At 42.3% G+C, this 16,439-nt stretch overlaps 1 protein-coding gene across 1 annotated transcript in view; it reads left to right on the top strand.

Annotated features, from left to right (window-relative positions):
* Positions 1 to 1,604: 1,604 nt before the first annotated feature.
* The window catches only part of ca16b (carbonic anhydrase XVI b), a 130,159-nt gene continuing 115,324 nt past the window's right edge, over positions 1,605 to 16,439 (top strand). Inside the window, exon 1 of the mRNA XM_067460260.1 lies at positions 1,605 to 2,193. Coding sequence (XP_067316361.1) covers positions 2,106 to 2,193 — 88 coding nt within the window. The 5' untranslated portion in view covers positions 1,605 to 2,105. The remainder of the gene's footprint in view (positions 2,194 to 16,439) is intronic.

Here is a 16,439-nt window from a genome sequence, read left to right as displayed (position 1 = left end):
TAGAGCACAGCTGTGTATGTGGTAACACAATAGACTGTTTATTTAGTCAATAATAATAAACATTAGGTTACACCAGTAAAAGAAAGGTCAGCTCGAGTAAAAATATCTCCTTAAGCTAACAACTGCACAGTGATTTACAAAAGACGATACATACAGTCTCCTAACAAGTGACACTGTCGTGAAAGGGGAGTCACCAGCACCATGGATAATGCATGACATCCTGGCAAACTTTCAGCACCTCGGAGAGCGGCCGTGTGAGGGCAGACTGTGAAGCGGGGATAGAAGCTATGGCTTTTCTGACAGGACAGCTGAATATAGCTGTACAATGTTTTAACTGAACTGTCGGCAAGTGGGAAATCTGAGGATGGGTGAAATCTGAGAAGCACAGAATATGCCGTGTAAACCTTCTGTCTACATTGCAGGGCAATTTTGACTCTCTCTACTCCAAGTGAAGACAGTAGGGCTGAATGACAATGCAATGGCTGTTGAGTTCTGCTGATGATGACATGGTGGAAACGGATGTCCCGAAATAAATTGGTTTATGGAGTTAGGTGGAAATAAATATAGTTTGATATGATATGTCAGTATACAAATAAAGAGCTGTCCCAATAGTACAGAAGCATACAATTAAGGGACATACGAGTGCTGATGCACTGATGTGTTATTCCGGCCGTGGTTACTAACAACACACAGAATGATAGCCCATCTGGAACAGTGTATATGAGTGGAGTGGGGCGACAAAGATTTCCAACTCAATGGCTCTTATAATAACTGCTCTAGTCTGGAATTTCCATTTCCAAAATTACTAGTCAGAAAATGTGAAGTTCTTATAAATCTATATTCATATTGCTTTTGTACCTTTTCGTACCATTTTAAACACAATTTGGTTGAATGGCTAAAAATATAAAGTGGTGCAACTCGAAATATAGATGTTTTTAGGTCATTACATTGTCTAGAGCATAAAAAACAAAACAAATTGACATTTTTGGGATGGATGGATGGAGGGATGGATAGATATCAACTGAGGGCGCATTTGCTTGCGTTTGAGCATCACCTGTAGAACCGGGCCTGGGAGGAGCTAAGCTAATAGGGCAGATTTGGTGCAGGTCGTGGGCGGGGCCTGTTCCAATGTGATGTCATATGAGAGCACATTCCTGAATGACTCATTTAAAGACGGTTTCAGATTTATGTGGAAAATAGAGTGGATGGATTTTTACAGCAATAGGGCGGTTGTGTACACACTTCCGACACAAATATGTTCAAAAAATATATAAAAGTGATTTTTTGCATAATAGGTCCCCTTTAAGACTTTTAGCAATACTTTTGTTAGGTAGGCCTACTTAATTTAATCTATTAAAAAAAACGAAACAAATATATCAATAAAATATAAATATTGTATAATAAAAGGGGGTCTTCTTTTACTTTAAGCCCCACACACATATCAAAATTGCTTCATTTCCATCATAGAATTTTTTTTTAATGAATCACTAAAGCGTCACGTCATCGACCCTACTAAATATGCACGCCGTTTTGACCAATCAGATCACAGGACCGGAACTAACTGTTTTGGAAAGACAGACTATGAGAAGAGTCTTGTGCTTCAGCTTCCAGTAGCCAATCCTCGTCTTTCTTCGGCAGTCACACAGAACCACAGCCCTCGGCGCTAGGATCCAGAGGGCAGGGCTTTGATTTCTCAACTAATTCCTCTGGCAAAACACGAAACGCTCATATGCACAACTTCCTGGATAGAGAAGCGGACCGCGCTCAGTGTGATTGAAGCGAGTGACTTTGTAGATGCGCGAGAGAGAGAGCGAACGATCCGCTGTACAGCAGAGGAACTGAACGAGCGCGAGCGTCTGAAAGTGCGTCCGGTTGGGATTAACTTGAGAATGTAAAGAGAATGTAAAGGACGCCGCAGAGAGAAGAAGTGTGCGCGGATTGTGGGCTGTCCGAAATGTCCCACGAAACAGGCACAAGATTTGTCGCCGGTCATTAAATCCGCCTTGATCACTCGTAATTATATCGTTTTTTCAAGTTAGTGTGTTTCCTTCCTTGACGCTCAATTTGATCCGCCATTCCGTGTTGCTCTAATTGCGCATTTGGACATGTGGAGACTGCGAGGATCGTGTCGTTTAGGGATGTTGTGTTTGACTTTATCAGCCCTTCTCATCCAGCCCATCAGCTGTCATCCCGGTAAGAGAGGCCTTTGTGCTTAATATTTTATCATCAGAACGGTGATTGTGGGAGATTTCTCTGCAAAAAGTTATGTTCATCAGTGGGCAGGTGCATTTGTGTCGATCAGCGTCAGAGATCATAAGGCATTAAGAATGATTGTGTATGTTTAGGACAAATATGTGCAGTGCAAAGGAAAAGGATCTGTTGCTGCTATAATTCAATCTTTTTAAAGGTGCACATAAGATTGAAGGTCAGTTTCGCAGTGCTTTGACAGAAGTAAAGGCTTGATTAAAAGCTCGGATGGTCTCGCGGACTTGATTGTTCCCAAGGTGATGTCATCCAGACTATATGAAGGGTATCCAGAAACTCGTATATTTGACTCCTTGAAGTATTTTATTTTATTCATTTAAGCAATTTAAAAAAAAAAATACTTTTAACGGAACGATTTAATTGCATTTATTAATTACGTTTTTAAAATTATATTTAAATTAAATTAATATATTTAATCATTTTTTATTATTAATTTATTTTTATTATATATTCGTTTTTCATATCAGGGTGGAAGATTCACGTATTCGTGTGCATACTGTAAAACAGTTCCTTTTTAAGTTTTTAAGAAGTTCATCCAGTTTGTGAGCAGATTCATTGTGAATTTTTTTTCATCATTACAACAGCATAGTTGTTTTCCATTCATTTCACCTGTAGCAATAATTTTCTCATTTAATATTTAGTACCACTTAGATTTTACTTAAGTGTAATTGCTGCACTTAAATTTAAGCTTAAGTTTTCCAATTTAGTCGATAGATAGATAGATAGATAGATAGATAGATAGATAGATAGATAGATAGATAGATAGATAGATAGATAGATAGATAGATAGATTGATTTTTAAAAAGCAGCATAAACCAGAATTAGATGGTTTACACTGGTCTCTCAACCAGGCTAAGTTGGCTTTTAGCTGCCAGCTTGACCATATGAAAAATATTGACCATCATGGCCAGATGGGAAGACCAACAAACCATCTTAGGCTGCTTTAAGCATTTAAATAGTTGCTGTGTTCAAATGCAAGTGGCATATTTAAACAAAGTGTAAATCTGGTTCAGTTATTTTTTTATCAACTGATTTTTCAATAGGGTTATAGCCATAATAGACATGAAGGGGACTATTAAATATTTAGATTTGTAGTTGACAATGTAATACTTGATTCCCATGAATATGTGCTTTTATTCTCTTCTCTCCTAATCATCTCCCAATATACGATTTGAGAATATGATTACGCATTGTACTAAAAAATAATGAATCATGTCACCAAATACTGCCAAGAGAGAAGTTATAAAGGAATAGCAATTATTTTTGAGCTTCACATGCAAAATTTCCCTTTTAATCTGTTACAATTGGACACTCTTGATATCATGTGATCTTAATGAGCATAGTAAAAAAAAATCCCATGTGTATGGAAATATGGAACATAACAAATTGAATAAAACAGCCTTTTTCGTCACTGCCTAAACCACACTGTAATATAGACATGAAAATGTGTTTATTCTTTATTACTCGTAGATAATAGCCTTTGTGTGGGAGCAGATGAACAGAACATGGTGGACATCTCAATTTAGTGTTTCCTTTTCCTGTCCCAGCCCTCATTAGCTTTTGTTATACAGACACTCGTTTTTGTACACTGTCACAGATCATTTCTTGTATTTCTATTAGTGGTGTCATATTTCTATAGAAGCTGACAGTGAGACTGAGAAGGTCTGTATTTAGGGGAATGGTTAAATTGCTTGGTAGAAGTTTAGATAACTTCTAATGGTAATGGCCTGTTACATCAGCTTGCAGAATTTTTTATAAGAAGAACAGATGTTTTTATTTTATTTATTTTTTACTGAAGACAGGCACCACTGGGCATCAGCGTTCAATGTTAAAGCTTTCTGAACCAAGGCTGTTCCACATTGTCTTCTCACCCAAGCTTCTCAGAAATGAAAGGCCACTTCATTATTTGTTTCCGGAAGGGCTGGGACATCCGATTATATAATTCTTTTTGTTTCGGAATTCCATTTGAATTATATATTGTTTGTGTGGCCCTGATTTTGCTTACATTGTGGAGACCGAATGTGTGTATATACAGTGGGGAATTTTTTTTATTTAGTCAGCCAACAATTGTGCAAGTTCTCCCACCTAAAAAGATGAGAGAGGCCTGTAATTTTCATCATAGGTACACTACAACTATGAGAGACAGAATAAGAAAAAAAATCAGAATACACATTGTCTGAATTTTAAATAATATATCTTAATATAACTCTGTCCTCTACTCGTTACCTGTATTAATAACTCGTGATCAGTATAAAAGACACCTGTCCACAATCTCAAACAGTCAGACTCCAAACTCCACTATGACTTACACCAAAGAGCTGTCAAAGGACACCAAAAACAAAATTGTAGACCTGTGCCAGGCTGGGAAGACTGAACCTGCAATAGGTGGGAGCAATGTGGGAGCAATTATAAGAAAATGGAAGACATACAAGACCACTGAAAATCTCCCTCGATCTTAGGCTCCACACAAGATCTCACCCCGTGGGGTCAAAATGATCACAAGAACAGTGGGAAAAAATCACAGAACCACACGGGGGGACCTAGTAAATGACCTGCAGAGAGCTGGGAACAAAGTAACAAAGGTTACTATCATTGACACAACGCCGCCAGGGACTCAAATCCTGCAGTGCCAAATGTGTCCCCCTGCTTAAGCCAGTACATGTCTGGGCTCATCTGAAGTTTGCTAGTGAGTATTTGGATGATCCAGAAGAGGATTGGGAGAATATCATGTGGTCAGATGAAACCAAAATAGAACTTTTTGGAAAAAAACTCAACTTGTCATGTTTGGAGGAGGAAGATTACTGAGTTGCACCATACCTACTGTGAAGTATGTGGATGGAAACATCATGCTTTGGTGCTGTTTTTCTGCAAAGGGACCAGGTTGGCCAATCTGTGTAAAGAAAAGAATGAATTGGGCCATGTATCATGAGATTTTTAGTAAAAACGCATTGAAGATGAAAAGTGGCTAGGTCTTTCAGCATGACAATGATCTTAAACACCCTGCCCGGGCAACGAAGAAGTGGCTTTGTAAGAAGCATTTCAAAATCCTGGAGTGGCCTAGCCAGTCTCCAGACCTCAACCCCATAGAAAATCTTTGGAGGGAGTTGAAAATCAGTGTTTCCCAGCGACAGCCCCAAAACATCACTGCTCTAGAGGAGATCTGCATAGAGGAATGGGTCAAACTACCAGCAACAGTGTGAAAAAACTATTGGCTACCTTTATTTTTATATATATAATTTTAGAGGTGAATTGTCCCTTTAAGGATAAGTGTTCACAATCACTAGGCTGCGCTGCTAAGACTTGCTTGCATCTCATATATAGACACACGCGATTTTACTTTCACTTTAGACATAACTGACTGTGTTTAAATAAGTTAACCTTGTGTGTATTTGACAGTATTAGCGTAGTAAGACTACTTAGTCCAGTAATCACGTGTGTTTGACAGGCGCAAAACATTGTTAAAACGCGCTAAACACCCCCTTACTTTAGTGCATATGATTGGATATTTACTCACATTATTGCGTAGACTCACAGGCACACTCAAAAAGAGGCAAAATAAATGAAGATAAATTTACGCATCCCCGCACATGACATGCAGTAAAATACTAGTAGGCTAAATCGTGCTCACGATTTATTACTTAGTTTCCTCGATTTATAAATAGTGCACAAGTTTTAACAATTCGTTCCCTCGATTTGCTAAATCGTGCGCAAGTTTAACTTATTTGTTTTCTCGATTTGCTAAAACGTGCGCACTATTTATAAATCGAGGGAACAAACTAGTAAAACGTGCGCAGTATTTACCTCTTTTTTTTTTTCCTAGCATGCCATGTGCAGGGCTCCGTAAGAGAATTAATTTAATGCAAAACCAAAAAAAAAAACAGCAATTCACAAACGCGTATTGAACCGTGAATGCATATGTAAGCATAATATATATATATATATATATATATATATATATATATATATATATATATATATATATATATATATATATATAATATAATATTATATATATATATATATATATATATATATATATATATATATATATATATATATATATATATATATATGTATGTATATATAAACATACTAGTCTTGAGGAAAATGTAAAAATGCTGACAAACAATCCTGGGTAGTAACTGATTATATGTAATCTGGATTAGGTAATCAGATTCCATACAATTTGTCTTGTAATTGGATAAAAAAATTTTTAAAATGCTCTTAATCAGACTTCAGTTGCTTGTTAATTATTTGCACAATGCCAAATAATCTCTTCAATTTTAATTTTCTAAAAAAAAGCCTGTCACTTACATACTGTGGTTGGACAGTCAGACTGAAACACTGGCCAATATAGTATTGTAGGTTTCAGGCCTATATGCACAGCCTGGTGGCCATTCGTCACTGATTTTTCATTCCGTCAGTAAGAGCAGAGTGTGATGGTTGAATTAGCTGAGCAATATCCCAGCTGTACACAAAATATTGCAATCCACACAACATAATGGAAGACATATCAGAGTTCAAATCAGGACAGATTGTTGGTTCTCTCTGACTGACCAGGACATAAAGTCTTTGTGGTGTATCGGGAGCTTTGATATCCTGGATAATGTTGGCATACCACATGGAGCAAACCAGGACTAACTGTCTGAAAGGGATATCCAGGTATAACCCAGATTGTTTGCAAAAAAACATAAAACCACAGCTGCACAACTCACTGCAGAATTAAATGCACTGACTCTCCCATTTCCACCAAAACGGTTCGTCAGGAGCTCCACAGAGTCAATTGTCATGGTTGGGCTTCTATGGCCAAACCTTTGGTCAATATCAAAATCTTGTACCAGTGCCAAATGTTTCAAGATTGCCAACAGTGCAAATCTTGGGCTGTGAACAATGTGAAACATGTATTGTTCTCTGAGTCCAGTTTTTCCCACATCTGTGGGAGTTACAGTGTGGAGAAGCCCTAAAGAGGCTTACCAGCCAGAATGTTGCATGCCCAGAGTGATCAGTCAGTGACCGTTTGATATTGCAGCCCATGGCATTTCCTAATGTGCTTGATGGGCACATCACTGCCAAGAACTACTAAGCCATTCTGGAGGACCATGTGCACCTAATGGTTAAAATGTTTTACCCTGTAACAACAACGACTAATGAGTTTAATGTCTCGGGGAATAATTAACTCAAAAGGGATTTAATATTCAATATTCATGAATTTATGAATATGATTTGCCAGTTGTTCATTACGTATTAAAATTTTCCGATAGGGAAAATTGTTTAATTAAATACAAGTAACCCTTTATGAAATTGCTTGAAATTATCCTACTAAGTTTGTCCTGCAAATTAGTTATAGACTTTTCAAATCAATTCTCAATAATGGATTACTGCTTTACGAGCGCATGAGAAACATTAACTTTACTGATCAGGATAAGTTCAATATTTCAAATGGTCATACAGTTTACTTTACTAACATAGTAGCATAAGCAGTTAGGTAACGTTTAGATCGCAAGTTTCATTGACTTTGTGTATGTGGCAGAATAACAGATTCAACTCATTAAATGTCTTTCGGAGGTTTAATAAACACAGACTAAAAATAACACTACAATTCACACAGAAAGTACATACTAAATATGCAACAAGAGAGTAGAAGTATAGATATTAACGAAAGAATACATAAAAGAGAATAATGAATAGACTGAAGTTAGAGAGAGATAAAAGAGAGAGAGAGAGAGAGAGACAAAGAGAGTGAGAGAGAGAGACAAAGAGAGTGGGGGAGGGTAAGAAACAGCTTTCCTTCAGTTCAACCAAATACGACCTTCACGGAGTTAATTTATCCCAACGGGAGAATAACACACCCTCTTTACAGCAGTAAGAAATAGAATACTTGCATTCTTTTTGGTTTCGTTTTGGCTTCTCGCTTGTGTGCATGTGTGTCTGCGTGTCCGGCGGTCCGGCGGTCCTTTCCGAGGTTGGGAGGGAAGCGGCTGTTTGCTTTAGCGATGCTTCGTGTTCTTGAAGATCGGATTGTAGAAGAGAAGATTTTTGGAAGAGATGAGGCCTGCTTGGAGGGCCTGCATTGGTGGCATGGCTTAAGTGCCAGCCCCGATGACGTGTTGGTTCAGCCAGAGAGAAGAGAGAGAGAAAGAGGAAGTCTTCACTGGTCTTTTAAGGTCTGGAAATAGTCCCACCCTCCAGGGTTAGACTTAACCAATGAGAGTGTTGGGATTTCCCGGCGGGAAATTCCTCAGCAGAATTTATTGCCCTTTGTTTGAAAGTTCGACTCAGTGGGTCTCTGAGTCTTCATACTATAATTAATGCAACAAACACACACTGCATTTTCTGAATAAGTGATATACATGGAAGTGTAAGTCGTGAAGTGAGCATTAATTTGATAGGAGACATGACATATATGAGGTTATCTGAACTAGTACTTTGTTAAGACACAGACAAAAAGATGCAAAATACCATACAGAAGAAACATTTTACAAAACAATTATGTGTTTACATATAATGTCCTGGGGTGCATGTTCATCTATAGATGGTTTGTCTATAATTTGAGGCAAAAGCTCTGTGTCTTAAGCTCTTTGTGTATAAGACTTTCTCCACATTCTTTCCGGTCGTAAAACATCTTATCAGATGGTTTCCAGGGTAGCTGTTGTGTTGGGGGAAGGTATGCTAGTGAGCACAACTTTCAAAACATATTTGTTAAATGTAACTGGCGATTGTGTGTTTGATTCGCCCGAGTCGCTACATAATCCCCCCTTTCGCTAGTTGTTGTCCCTCCTATGGACAACAACGAGCGATATCAAAGATTCAGGAAGATCAGACACACCATAGCCATGTTAGGCTCCAGTTGTTTGTGTCTCCTGAAGTGATGGTCGTTCCACGGCAGATAAGGCAGACAGTAGCCCAGTTCAGGTCTCTGTGCTTGTGCAGCAGGTGTCGAGGCATCAGGTGCCCTGACGGTGCGTCACCTGTCATCCAGAAGTCCGTTTGTGTGGTGCAGGTGTGCTGTGGGCTTTCTGCAGCCCTGGGTGGAACCATGTTCCTCGCAATGGCCAGTCAGTCCTTTAGGTCTCCTGCCTAGGAAGATGGACTGTGCATCTTGACACTTTTATGTCCTATGCTGACTAGGAACTTTTTAGAGGGTGCCTCGCATTGTGGCCAGGCTGGGTGCCTTCTGGTGATCCACTTTGGTTTCTCTGTTTCAAAGTTCAAAGTCATTGGGGTTTTGAGAATCCCTTCAGAGGCGGCCTTGTGTTCGTTTAAGGCCTTCTTTCTCAAATTACATGCATGACATAGTGTGGGGCTTGGCAGTATTGCCTACAAGATGACTAACTGGTGTTGGAGGAGAAGGTTCTTGAAGCTGGTGTAAGGTTAGGCAGAGGGCTTGGGCTCCTCCCCCCTTTTGCGTTTGTGTGCAGGGCTGGAGGAGCTTGCGCTGCTGATGTGAAGTTCCGGAGAGTACGTCTTTCTTTTGAGGATTCATTTGCAGTTGGTGATCAGCAGTCCAGGTTGCTCTCTCAGTACGATGCCCGAGGCTGGACTCGGTGTGATGATGTCTGGTGGTGGCTGGCCTCTGATTGTCTGGAGGCACAGGAGCATGATCACGGCCGCGTTTCTTAGGCATTTCCAGATCTGTTGCATGGCCTCAGTAGTGAAGTGGATGCCTCTGTCTGAGTTGATTCTCAGTGGCAATCTTGACAGGAAAAAGATGTGATTCATCAGGTGGTATGCCGTGGTCTGGGCGGTGTCGTTGGGTGCTGGTTGACACTCCAACCACTTGGTAAACTGGCACACCACTGTGAGAAAGTACTTTTTGCCTTTTGTGGACCTGGGCAGGGGTTCTATCCGGTCGATTTGTAGGTTTGACCATGGGAAAGTGGTCCCTCTGTGTTGCAGTGGGGCTCTGTGGCTCGGGTTTGCTGGTTGGAACTGGCAGCGAACTAGCCCTTCTCTAACATACTCTGCTGCATCTTGATGCATCCCAGGCCCATATGCCACCTGTTTCAGTGTGTCATACGTGGCTCTGGTGCCGTGGTGTCCAGCACATGGTGTGTTGTGGGCGTACATTAGCATCACCCCCCTTTGCGACCGTGGCACTACAAGCTGTGGCGCTGTGTTGCCATCGGGTGCACACCAGAGAATGTTGTCCATAATACGCATCATGTGTCTGGAGTTATGTAGATGCTTGTGGCTAGAGTCATCAATGAGCTCAGAGTCAGTGATAGGGTGGTTGGAGGGGTCTGAGAGGTGGTCAAGAATTGTCTTTATTGCAGTGTCAGAGGTTTGCATATCCGCAATATCGTTGTTGGAAATTTGCGGAGTTAGCGGTAGCAGCTGCAAGGCCGGCATTGTAGCCGGTGTCGATCGCTTGCTGTTAGTTAGCACTGCAACAATGGGGCTGGATGTGGGGTGCGGGGGTGCCCACATGTCGCCGTGTGGTGTGTTTTTACTGATTGTATTGCACAGTGGTAGACTTTTGGTTGAGTTGTCTGCCCACAGTGCAGGGATACTGTTCGTTGTGATAATGTCATTCAGCTGTAGGTCATTCATGACCTGGGGGCAGAAGGCATCAGAGTCTTTGGATAGCTGAAATGTGTAAAGTAGCGAACTTGAACTTGGCTTTGGGGCTGAGGCTGTGTTGTCACAGTGTGCTGCAGGGGGTCCCGTGGCCTTTGTGGCCTGGCAGTCTGGCTCTGTGGGAGTTCCCGTGACCTCTGTGACTTGACAGTCTTGCTCAGACGATGTGTGTGTCTGAAGGGGCAGAGGGTCACGCACTTGAGCCCAGACTTTCAGCTGTTTGAAGTCCAGTAGGGGTTCGAAGCGGTCCAGCAGGTCTTTTCCGATGAGAAACGGATAAGTGTTCATAGGGGAGATATAGACTGGGTGTATCAGCCTCATAGGTCCAATTGTCAGGTGGATGGAAGCTACGTGCTTGAGCTGGATGTCGTTTTGGCTATACGACTGCACATTTAGCTTACAAGTGTGAAGGTTAAGGGTGCGATTTTGCCTCTGTGCTTCAAATCTGAGTCTTTCAAACAGTTGGGCGGATATAAGCGTGAGGTCGGAGCCAGTGTCAACTAGGCCTTCGAGCTTAAATTCCCTTTCCATAGTGATAGTCAGATAGAGTTTTCGAGCCCTCCCCTTCTCGCTTAGGTTTCCCAGGAGTCTTGGTGTGGGGACCTGTGTGTTGCTTGATAAGCCGTCTGGATATGTGTCAAGTGTCTCATTATGCGTGCAAACAATCAAAACAGCGCTTTTTGGTACATTGGGCTGCGCCATGATACTGTCTTGATTAGAGGCTGTTGCTGTCAGCTGTCGTGTGGGTGTGCTGCTGACATGTGGGGGTGCAACAGTTAGTACACTAGTCCGTGGTTGGGGAACAGTGTTCAGGATGGATGATTCAGTTGCAGGAAGGGCGGGAAGGTTGATTTCAGGTATCATGTCTAGTCGTGCTGTACCTGGTCCGTCCTTCTTGTCTTCCTTGTGAGGTGTCTGTCGGAGGAGCTCTTTCAGGATCTTTATGAGCTCTGTAACTTCAGAAGCAGCTACACTTTCTTTGCCAGACATGGGTTCAGGTCTGGGCCTACCATTGTCCCGTCGAGAGTGGCCTCTTCGCTGGCTTTTTGGGCGAGGCGGGTCCCAGGATCCTTCAGAGCGATCGCTCTGGTACCGTGGACGGTCGCCATTATGACCACGCTGCCCTCTGCTGGCTTGGAGTGGTGTGGACTCTCTGTTGACGGGTCGGTAACTGTGGTTCTGTTTGGCGCCCTCTAGGGTTAGCTCTGGGTGGTGCACAGAGACAGGGCAGATGGTGGGCTGTTTTACAGTCTTTTCAGAAATGGTTTTCTGTTTGACGTAAGCTTTGTGAGCCAAGTCTCTTAACTGTTGCGTGCCCATGCTGCGCGGGCACGCCAGCACCCCCAGGTGGTAACTGATGGTAGGGTGCAGGTTTCGGAGGAAAAGAGTTTTGAAGTTGATGTCCTCCTCCATGCCTGGGTCGTTACGTGTCCCGAAGTAAGCACGTCGCAGTCTGTTATAAAAGTTCTGTGAGGTCTCGAGTCGGGCTTGCTTGAGTTCCATGGCAGTGATGAGCCCCTGGTCTGACTCGGGATCGGAGTACTCACGAATTAGAGCTTGTCGTAGATGCCAGTAGTCCGCTTTGATGGCCTCTGGTTGTCGATCCAGAAAGCTGCGTACGTCCCGATTAGACGTGGCCCTGAGCAGGTACAGTCTGTCCCAGTTGTTCGCGTGAGCGACAGTTTGCAAGTAAAAGTCAATGTCTTTTAAGTATGCGTGGATGTCGTGTCCTCCTGCCGGGTCTGGGCTGAAGGTAGGAATGTTTCTGGCCAGCTTGTCAAGGTTCTTTGAGGCTTTGTGGCTGTCGACCTTGACTTCCTGGAAGGGCGTCCTTTCCTCTGCTGCTGACGGGGATTCGTGGAGACTGGCAGGTGATCTTTTACACAGGGGGCTGTCATCCCCCTTCGTAGTTCTTGCTTCTTGGTGCAAAGGTGCGGAGTAATCGGTCAGGGGAAACTCTGTGTTGTGTGTTTCCCCTTTCCGGTCACGTTGCACTTTATATGATTGTCTCAGTTCTCTGTGCACCATGTCAAGTTCATCTTTGAGCTCGTGTCTTTGCTGGATGAGCTCGTCGATCTCGGCTTGTGCCGACTGCAAATGTTTTGCACAGACTTTAGCGTTAATGTCTCTGTCTTTAAGTTCATCATGGGCTCTCTCCAGGAGGGCTTCGCCACGCCGAAGCTTTTCGTCGAGGTTTTTTCTGGCGTCTTTCTCTGACTGTATTCGTCGGTCGGTGTCACGACGGAGCTCCTCCAGGGTCTCTTGAAGTCTTTCTATTTCTTTTCTTTGTTCTTTGTCTGTTTCGTCATCTTTCTCTGTGTCCAGAAGCTGATCTAGACGAAGCTGGGTGAGGGCTTGGTCACTCCGGGCCTCCTCGGCTTGAAGCTTTAGCGTTGCTGCCTCCTGTTCCAGGTTGGCGTAGCTCCCTTCGCTTAGCCGTGCCTGTGCGATGAGGACGTGGGCGAGGCTTCCGAGGATCTTGGCCACTTCCTTGTTGGAGTAGCTCTGCGCGGGGTCGTGTGTCATCAGCTGGTCTAGCTCTGTGTCCAGTTGTCCCTGGTTCAGCTGCCCCAGACTTCCTTGACTGGTGGCCGTTAGCGCTTCCAGCCATGTCGTTAGGCGGTCCCACGGGACGGCAGGGCTGGGGGCACGGGACATTACTGCGAACGAGAGAAACACAGCACACACACACACACACACAGAGAGAGAGAGCCAATGCAAGCTTGTTCTAAGCTAACGAGCTATCGTACGGATAGCTGGGAATTTTGGCTAACTGATGTAGACAGTTAGATAATTAGACAATTCAGACAATTAGGTGGGCGGTAGCCCTGGTTGTCACTTGGTGAACTGCTGCTCGGTCGTCCCGGGACTATCTAATTCTCCTTGGGGTCTCTTGGTGAACTGAAAGAAACACAAACGTGATAGTCCAACAGTGAGGATAGGAAAGAGCACAGTGGAAACAAACACAAGATGAATTGGTCTGTAATGAAAGGAATGTCAGCGTGCGCGCCGGGAGTGTTAGGGAAAATTAATAGGCTTAATGCTCAAGATATACTAAAATTCGGCTTGTACTATGGGTTGTCCCATTTAGCTCATCCGGGGTGAATTGAGGTCGCTCAAGTGGAAACCCAGCGGTGTGGTTGGCCTTTCAAACGCTTCCAAACACCCACTGCCGTGTCCCCGGTCCCCTGCCACTCTGTGTCGCGTTGCGCCCACTCAAACAGCTTATGACTTTAAACACAACCCGACACACCAGTCCATCAACCGCCAGCCCGCGCAGCAAAATCGGAACGTCCCCAGAACCCTCTTTTTCAAGAGTGGCCCCGCTCAGGCCCCGGTTTAGGGATTAGTCCCAGAGATTGCCTTGCGTGCGTGAGCTGAACTGGTTGACTTCTTTGGAGTGTCGAATTGCTGATGTCGCCACTGCGTGCCACAGCCGCGGACAGAGATACAAGAAACCGAGACTCACACACAGCCGGTGCCGGTTACGTCGGTCGGGCCACCCCCCCTCCGGAGACCAGCCTGTGACGATTCTCAATGCACCTCGGACGCGTGAGCCCTACAATGGATACACACAGAGGGTAAACAGGTGGAATTAAAATGAATTAAAAGCTCCCCTGTTCACCGGATCAAAGGCCTTTTGATTGTAGGTGAGAAGGAAGTGGAAGTTTAAATATCAAGAGCAATTTAGCAAAAAGGCAAAAGTTTCTGTCAAGTAGTGATAAAACAAAAAGCACCTTTGATACTGTTTGTAATTACCAGACTGAACTTTGTTCCCGATGGGAGGGGAAAAGAAAACTTTTGCAGAGAGAGGAGAAAAAAAAAATTTAATAATAATAAAAAAATAAAAAAAAAAAAATAAAAAAAAATTAATAATAATAATTTTTAATTAAAAATTAATTAAAATTAAAAATTAAGATTAAAAATTGAAAATTAAAATTAAAATAAAGTTATAAATTAAATAAAAAAAAAATTGAGATAAGAAATAAAAATTAGAAGTTCAACTTAATTCAAATTAAATTCAAAGCAAGTTTAAATGAAATTTAACTAAGCCTGTAAGGAAAATCAAATAAAAGAAAGCCAATCAAAAATCCTACCCTATAACGATTAATCTCTAAATGGGAGTTATCCAAATAAAAGAATTAATCAGGAAGGGCGTAGGGATTTAGTGTTGCGCTGACTTAACAGGGTATAGCCACACGGTGGCGTCCTTCCTTCCAATTGGACTGTCTGTGACTTAAACCTAATTTCACTTTGGGTTAGAGGAAGTTATGTTTCTTTTTAAACTTCAAATTCGAATAAGGGTGTTTAATCAGCGAGAAAGGAGATTTGGTTGTTGCTAGAAAAATTGTATAAATGAAACTGTGTACAACAGTAAGCAATAAACAATTTATAGGCTCAAACTTATTTTGTTAAGGCAGAATGAAATACGGAGAGTGAAACTATCCGAATTTATCCACACGATGGCGCTATTGCGCCCGCCCTAGACTAGAGTTAGTTAGGCGGAAATGCTCACCAGATGGCTTTGGCTGGTTCTTGAGTCGCCCTCTGGCGGTTTGCAAGCGGCGTTGCAATTTCTGAGTCGCCTTCGCGTTTTGCAAGCGGCGTTGCAATTCTTGAGTCGCCCTCTGGCGGTTTGCAAGCGGCGTTGCAATTTCTGGGTCGCCCTGGCGTTCTTCGCTTTACTGGCTCTTGCAAATCATTTACAAATGACTGGTGCTCTAGATGCACGTAACAAGACGGGTGAATGCAGGAATTTTCCGTCTGCCTATTCACGCATTTTACATGGACTCCAATAGACATTTATCAATATGGCTGACGGTTTTCAGCATCTCTGATTCAAATGTTTTAGGTCTCAAGTCTTTGGTTAGCTAAGCCAGACTTAAACCAGGAGTTATCGTTTATCTTAACGATATAATAATTATTCTGAGGCCCCTTATATTGTACAGGAGAGTCTCGTCCTGTCCCAATCTTCCGCACAGAGAGAAACTTTTTGTAGTTCAGATCAAGCGGGATAACGCAACGTACGTGTCTACAGACATCATCAAAATCTCATTATTTTGATGGAACACATAATATATTGCTCGAGTCAAATGTATGGATTTTCTACAATACATTCGTTTGGAAATCACGCGGATAACCCTATTGTGCCTACGGCTGTAGAGTTTTTCGTTTCAAAATTGGATTTTTGTACCGTTCATATTTTCATTAATATAATCCGGCTACTTCAACATTTCTCAGCATCTGTTTATGCTTGGGTTCGCCTTGCGCGTACCGTTCAATTCACAAAACAACACCAAAACAAAACGAAACAAAAACGCGCGTGCAGGTTATTAATACCTCAAAAATACACAATGAATAGAATATGAATATCATTCACACACACACAAACGTTTGAAACTTGCCCGCATTTTTCTCCACCAAATACATGTAACAACAACGACTAATGAGTTTAATGTCTCGGGGAATAATTAACTCAAAAGGGATTTAATATTCAATATTCATGAATTTATGAATATGATTTGCCAGTTGTTCATTACGTATTAAAATTTTCCGATAGGGAAAATTGTTTAATTAAATACAAGTAACCCTTTATG

This window comes from Pseudorasbora parva, chromosome 12, assembly GCF_024679245.1.
Source record: "Pseudorasbora parva isolate DD20220531a chromosome 12, ASM2467924v1, whole genome shotgun sequence".
NCBI lineage: Eukaryota > Metazoa > Chordata > Actinopteri > Cypriniformes > Gobionidae > Pseudorasbora > Pseudorasbora parva.
This window is presented reverse-complemented; position numbering and strand designations above follow the sequence as displayed.